Source organism: Bufo gargarizans, chromosome 1, assembly GCF_014858855.1.
Source record: "Bufo gargarizans isolate SCDJY-AF-19 chromosome 1, ASM1485885v1, whole genome shotgun sequence".
Lineage (NCBI taxonomy): Eukaryota > Metazoa > Chordata > Amphibia > Anura > Bufonidae > Bufo > Bufo gargarizans.
This window is the reverse complement of record NC_058080.1, coordinates 307,789,235-307,796,696: the sequence shown is the minus strand read 5'-3', so window position 1 is coordinate 307,796,696 and position 7,462 is coordinate 307,789,235. Positions and strand designations below refer to the sequence as shown.

The following is a 7,462-nucleotide window of genomic DNA, read 5'->3' as shown; positions in this document are numbered from 1 at the left end:
ATTTCTATATAAGTACATTAAACAGATTATATATTATACGTTGATATATAAGTATATTAGATAGATGATATATAAGTATATTAGACAGATGATATATAAGTATATTAGATAGATGATATATAAGTATATTAGACAGATGATATATAAGTATATTAGATAGATATGTATACAGAGACACGTTTTCTAGTACTGTAGGCGACCTCTAGAGGCGATTGCGTGTACTGCATTGCTCCACCTCAAAGTGGGTGTGTGAGTGGTAGGACATTACTAACACATAAACTCCTGCTGAATGGGAGAGTTTCCTCCAGTGCAAGGCAGGAGAAACTTGGGACAAGTGAAACTTTGGAAAAACTTGTGGCAGGAATACAAACCAAGCAGGACATCGTTTATATATCCTTTTTTCTTCTACATTTCCATTCTATATTTGTGGTTCCTTGTACTATTTCTTCTACATCCACTTGTTTATGTGTCACCTCCACCTGGATGCTAGGAAGTAGTGGGAGTTGCTGGTGCTGCCTTCTTGTGGATTGTACTGATGTCCGTGTGAGTGGAGACAGTCAGCAGTGAGGAGGTCCTGGGCTCAGTGCACGGCCACAGCACAGACAGGAGAGACACCACACTGGATTCTATAGCTCAAGTCATCCGATTAAGAAGCCTTAAATCCCTCGCTATGTCTGAGACCAGAAAGAAGGAAGGAAAGGGGAATAAGAAGGGTAAAAAGGATCGCAAGAAAGACCAGAGGACTCCAAGTGAGTGCGGTTTGCTTCTATGTTACCGTGTGTTGTAGTGTGCAGGCTGTGACAGTGTCTTCTACAGGGCTTGCTGGAGAGGACACTTCATCTGCTCTCCTGAACTGCCCTCTAGTGATGAAATAACAGATCAGACCTGGAGAGAAGGAATTCCCTTCCTCTTGGGTGATACCCCACAGCTAAAGAATGCTGCATCATGTATGAAGGGTTGAGGAGACATCAGTCACTTAGTGGCTGCGGTCTTGGCTAGGGGTTCCTCATAGGCAACAGGACTCTTCAGTACAGTGGACCTGTGTGGACCATCTGGATGATTTCATGCCAATTGAAATCCATCTTAAAAAATTAAAAAAAATAATAATATATATATATATATATATATATATATATATATATATTCTACCTTATAATCAATATAATAAAAAGTCAGTGTCAACTTCTAGATAGCCTAGCAGGAGATGAAAATTGGGTTATAGTACCATGTCAGAGAGATTAAGGGTACGAGCATACGGTGTTCAGGACGCGGTCGTGCTGCGGCCATGTCTCTAATTAAACTTATGAGACCACACCATTCAGTATTTTAAATGGCCGTGCGGGATTGAAGATGCCGCCGAGCCGTTAATAATGCAGATTAATTATACAATGTGGTTTCATATGAGGCAGCGCAGGGAACTCGACCACAGTATGGCACATCCCCTACACGCGTGGTCATACCCTAAGGCATTTTTCACACTAGAGCTTGAGAGCTTTGCTGGAGCTCTCTGGATCCGGCATTGCCAGAAGCTACCTGCCCCATTGACTATAATGAGGATCGGCAGAGATCCGGCCGCAGCCCGGCAAACATGCTGGACTAAAACCGATGCGCGGCGCTCTCAAACGCTGTTGTGACACTAGCCTAAGCGTACGGCCAAACGGTGGAGGCTTAACTCAGGTGTAAATCATGATAGGAAGTATAAAGGGCAGGTAGGACTTCTCTCTTTCTAAATCCACACCTCATTAACGGCGTTCCAAAAACCTGACGGTGTGGCAGCACCCTAAAAGTAGTGTTTCTCGGTTTACTAAACATACGTTTGACTGATCTGAAGAGTGAATGATGTCTCATACGTTCTCATTATGAGGAAGATCAGACCATTTCCTGCGTCACTTCAATGCCTCCTTGTGAACCATCAGAGGCAGCACAAAACCGTGTTGAGACAAGTTCTTGTAGAATATTAATCATTGACAGATGAACCTGGACTGGTAGACGGTGTGATGTTTGCACTCTCTGCCCGTTCTGGCTTAGGTCCAAAAAGCAAATTGACAGTGTTTTGGATCAATATCTTGATTATATATGTAAATATGGCCTTTAGGAAATGGCATCAAAGGTATTCGTGGTGTAGATGTACATTGTCACTTAACTCTTTCAGCTCGCATCGTTTACAGTATATATTCTGATAATCCTGTGTAAATCCATGGATAATGTGAACGAGTTGTACTTAGTGGTACACTCAGCTCTGCTAGATCTTCACGTAACTATAAAGTATGTAGTGTAATCCATGCTTTGTATATGTATCAACCATGCCGCAAACCCGCCAGCGTTCGCACACTTCAGATTTGTTGCAGAAATTTCTGCCAATGGATAATCCATCCTGTCGATGGAAATGAAGTTGTTCCTGCAGCATCTGCATGGATTTCTGCAGGCTCCCACAGTTATAGAAATTTCTGCAACAAATCAGCCCTGTGTGAATACACCCCAGCTGACTTTGCTTGAGGCGGTATCTGGAATGTCTTGTGCTAGAAGGGCTTTGGGAGATACCTGCTTTTGAATGCCTAGTGAGTGACAGATGTACATGCGCACAAGAGTTCCCAGATATAGACTGAGGCAATCTTCTTTTAATCCTCTTACCTCAGCAAGGAAGCTAGATGTCTCTGCCTATTCTGTAGATGCCAGCTTTCATTTCTAGAAACAAGTCGTAGTTTTGAAGATTTGATCAATTCGCTTTAGACTTTATAGCTTTTTTCCCAGAAGGAAACATTCGGAATCGTATGACAATGTAATAATTGAGGATGCGTTGATGTGAAATGTTGAATCGTCAGATAGAAATCCCCTTTAAAATGCACTAGGGCTAGGACTATGGTAGACAAGTCTCAGGTACTGCAAACCCAAATATAGTCCACAAATCTGTCTTAGTGAATTCTTATGGGGAATTCCCTAAGACAGATTCTTCGGTACTGTTTAAAGTTCTTTGACTAGAGTACAGATGTGTTTGTCCTTTATGTTTGGTCCCAAGAGCAGATCTCTGAGACCTCTGCTGCTGGAGGCACGCTCTACATTAGATGGAGAGGATCCAGGAAGAAGGAATGGATTCACCAAAAATTATGTACATGTGTTGTGTGGACCCTGCGGTCACTGAATTCTTTGTTAAAGGGGCTGTCACATCTCGAACATTGGGGGCATATCACTAGGACATGCCACCAATGTCAGATAGATGCAGATCCCACCTCTGGGACCCACACCTCTCTCTAAAACGAAATTCCAAATAGAGTGAGAGCGCACCGCACATGTGTGACTACCCACCGATCATTTCCATGGGAGCCCGAAAATAGCCGAGCTGGAGTTCCAAAGAAGTGAATGGAGCGGTGGCTGTGCTTGCGTGGTGCGCTTTTTATTAATTTCTATGGGACTATTGAAAATAGCCCAGCACGCCGCTGGGCTATATTTTTTCAGCGCTCCCATAGAAATGAATGGAGGGTGACCATAAGGTTAGACAATGTCTTAAAGCCTATACTTTACAGTACTGGAGACTTTTGTTCTTTAAACAGAACCTGAAATTTGGGGTCCGGATCCACAGGTTGCAATATATGAGATGTACTCTACCACCAAGCTGAACAGTGAATGTAATGCATGTAGACCATTTCCAGCATTGCCTTAGGCAAATGTCTTATTGTCATGCATGGTAGATACCACTCAAACCACTTACTGTACAGACATTATCCATAACGGATAACGGCATGTCCACAGCTGCGTTAGAGGCTCCGTCCGGGGATTCTGTCATAGACTTTGTCAAAAATAGCTTAAAAAAGCCCTGTATGCAAAATAAATAATATTCTCCTGAACGGAAACCAAGCAGAACTAATTATAGTCAATGGGATCTGTTTGGCTCCATTTCTGTCAGTTATGCGCCAAATCCAGCACTTCTATTATTTTCATTGTTCTACTCCTGTATCGGATCAGAAGAATGAAAATAATAGTGCTGATATGGACATGCCCTAATAATGCAGTCAAGACATAAAGCAGATTTGTGTTCCAGACAATTGGATGTTGGTATGATCCACTGCATGACAACTAGTGCTTCATGTTCCCTAGCGCCATATGTCTGCTGAAGCCTTTGGATTGTATGAGCGCCCCCATGTTTTCTGTTTGTCTTCAAAATATTTTTCTCTTTAAAAAACACATTGCTTCCTTAAGGGAAGTTATTGCTCCTTTTGATAACTTATCAGAATTATCTGTGTCTTAAAGATCTTGTCAGCATTGAAATCAGGACAAAACATGAGTTGAAGCCTCCAGGGCTAGCATTCCTATGGACAATGACCTGCTTACTATACATAAGGGAGATGGACACAGTGTCCACCCTAGCTGCATATCAGTTCTTTTCTAGTTGACGGCAGATTTGTGTCTGGTTGACTAGAAGTGTTGCTTATCTTCTGTTTTTGTCTTCTAGGACCCTCAGGTTTATTATGCGTTTTTTACTATATCCTTCTGTAGGCTCTTAGTGAATCCATTGCCTGGAGATAGCATTGTTGACATCAGTCAATTTTGTTCTTTGTTTTTCTTTTATTTGCCTCTTTGCTCTGAAGTTGTTTCTTAAGTTCAAAAAGTGTGAACTGATTCAGGATCACATTCTTCCTGTCGGTGCCGCAGAGTCACGTAACGTGTTGCTTTCTCTATACTTTTTAAGCAATTTAAAACAGTGACTTGGATGCAGGCATGGAGCATAATTGCTGAAGGCAATTTCCATGCAAGATTTCCTGAACGTGTGAACACTGAGTTCATAATAGTATATGACATTTCACTAATTCTTAACAACCAGGCTGACATAGGAATGTGCATTAATGGATGCTACCAGTTATTACGTTGTATAAGGAATTTGCTGTCAGTTTTCAATTAGAGGGGTGAAATATAGCACATCGGTCAATGTTTCATACATTCTTGGCCTCCCTGGGAACACAAAAGAAAATGATTTTCTTCTAAATAATATTTCCATCTGTCTTCATTTACAATTACTCGAGTGGTTGTGTTGATTTCTGTTAAACTAGTTCAGAAAGGACTGGAGGATTGGAAAGATCTTCACAATCAGAGGTCTAACTATAGGGACATGTACTGGATCCAGATGGGACCAAAAAACTCAATTTGCCCAATGTGTACAAGATTGTTGAAGGGCCTGGTTACATATTATGTATTTGTCCCAGGAGCTTAAAGTTATAACTCTGTAAGGCTACCACCACCCCATCAGGTTTCTTGCAGTTTTGGAAGCCAAAATCCAGAGTGGATCATAAATGGAGAGAAAGTATAAAGGACAAATATATCTTTGCCCCTTTTTTAAATTCACTCTGCATGTTAGGACATTCTTGACATGGCCTAGCAGATAGAAGTTTCTGCACCCTCTACATGTGCTTCAAGATCCTGATAGAATATAGGAGACACATGTAGTATTTCCAGCAGGTCTGAGATAATTCACTTGACTTGACAGTTTCTTGTCATAGATATGATGCCAGGAACCGGCATTTGGCTCATAACTTCCAGTATTTACTCACCATCAGTCTGTGGTTTATTGACCATAGAAACACATCTTTGGTTCATGCTTGCGATGCTTAACTAGTAAACCTAATAGCCTTACTCAAAAGGGCAGTGGGGAAAAGTGATGCCCTATAAATACAAATTTATTTACTGATAAATGATCTTGTAAAAACTGTCAATAGCAATATATTCACTTAGCAGCCTAAAGCTCAAAGTAGGCTACGCCACATCTCATGATAGCGGTTTACCAGTAGCAGGAGATGATTTACAAGCAGCAACATAGTGAAGCGCCTAGACACAAAGAAGAAAATGGATATTGAGGTAGAATTATAACATTGGTATTACAATATAGTGTTGTTCTTTTTAATATGAAGAAATGGTAACATAGACATTTTGTATCCTTAAATAGATTAAGCATACACTATAGTAAGGCATTTTGTGTTGTCTGTTTCTTAGAAATGCGCATATGACACAATGGGAACCATCCACCCCCTGATTATGGTCATAAAACACAAAAATAGCATAGAAGTCAAAAAGAAACATCTAACAGGTTTCAAAGTAACATGGTTACTGTCTAATTAAGAAAGCCCTTTGAAGTCCTTAATGTTAACGCCTGCCGATAAAAATAATCCAAGTGACAACCATTTCTATCGACTTCTAAATCGTTTTCAAAGACAAGTAGAGAAAGGATGAAAAAACATTGTTTTTCCTGTGCATAAGATATGACAGAAAGGTTATAGAATTGTCTTTGGTCCAGATATTGTTATTGGATACATGTTTTGTTTTCAGGCTCTAGAAAAATGGAATAGTCAGATGGATGTAGATGATAATAGAATGTGGAAAGGGCAGTAAGAGATAATTATGGATCCATCTTAATCGTGAAGTATTCTACAGCATTTATTTGAGGTTTACTAATTAAATTGATTTCGCTTGAAAAAATCTTAAGCCAATAATAACCTTAAAATGTAGTTTAAATTTGAGTAATATGTGACTGTAGTGAAAGTCCTCTAGTCAGGCTGAACACACTCCAGAAAGTCTTACAGGGGTCATCCTCAATTTTGATATTGATGGCCTATCCTCTGAATAGGCCATCAATAACAGATTGGTGTGGGTCCAACACCATGCACCCCTGCCGATCAACTTCTCCCGGCCAATTCTAGCTCTGGAAGTCAGCACTGGAACTACACACCTCCATCCATTGTGTAGTGGATGGAGCTGGTTACTAAATGTGAATGGGGGCACTGCTGTAGTAGCCAACTCTGTGTACTACACAATGGAGGAAGCGTTGTAGTTTCAGGGCCAAGAACAATTTATCGACAGGGGTTTCAACCCCCCACCAATCCAATATTGAAAGCCTATCTCCAGGATAGGCCACCAGTGTCAAAATCTTGGACAACCCCTTTAAGCTGCCCATGCACATTAGATGTATGTCAGCCAAAGCCATTGATTTTGCTGATATCAACTGACCATGTAATGTGTATGACTGTACAAAATGATCATTCGCCAAATTATTTTTCATTCAGCAGACATTCAGTCATTAACCTACTTCTGTCTAATGTATATGGCCACCTAAAAGCCTCATGCATTCTGTAAGACACCAGCTGTCAGTGAGACATCAGCTTAAATCCTGAACCCCTGCCCTGTTGTGCCACCAGTGCCATCTCCTGTTGAAGGCAGACCTCGAGCTGATGGAGCCTCACTGGGCTCTCTGTCTCACATAGGATTTGACAAACATAAAGCATTTGTCTCATATTGACATCCCCCAAATTACATTTCCATGGGCTTACCAAGCCCATTGGATACACATTTGCCTGTTGATTCCAAAAGACGGAGGAATGAGTATGCAGCACTAACGTGAAGTAGTGTTGGAATATGAAAGGTAGACTTTATATATTTGCAGTGTATTTATGACTTAAGGGTTTGTCCACAGAATATATAT

At 40.8% G+C, this 7,462-nt stretch overlaps 1 protein-coding gene across 2 annotated transcripts in view; it reads left to right on the top strand.

Annotated features, from left to right (window-relative positions):
- The window catches only part of NRG1 (neuregulin 1), an 875,148-nt gene that overhangs the window by 764,480 nt on the left and 103,206 nt on the right, over positions 1 to 7,462 (top strand). The window contains exon 1 of one of the 2 annotated variants that reach the window (XM_044305174.1): positions 316 to 749. The exons of the other annotated variant lie outside the window; for it this stretch is intronic. Within the exon in view, the coding sequence (XP_044161109.1) occupies positions 671 to 749 (79 nt within the window). The 5' untranslated portion in view covers positions 316 to 670. Of the gene's footprint in view, positions 1 to 315; positions 750 to 7,462 lie in introns of those variants that run through there. 2 annotated transcript variants of the gene reach the window in all.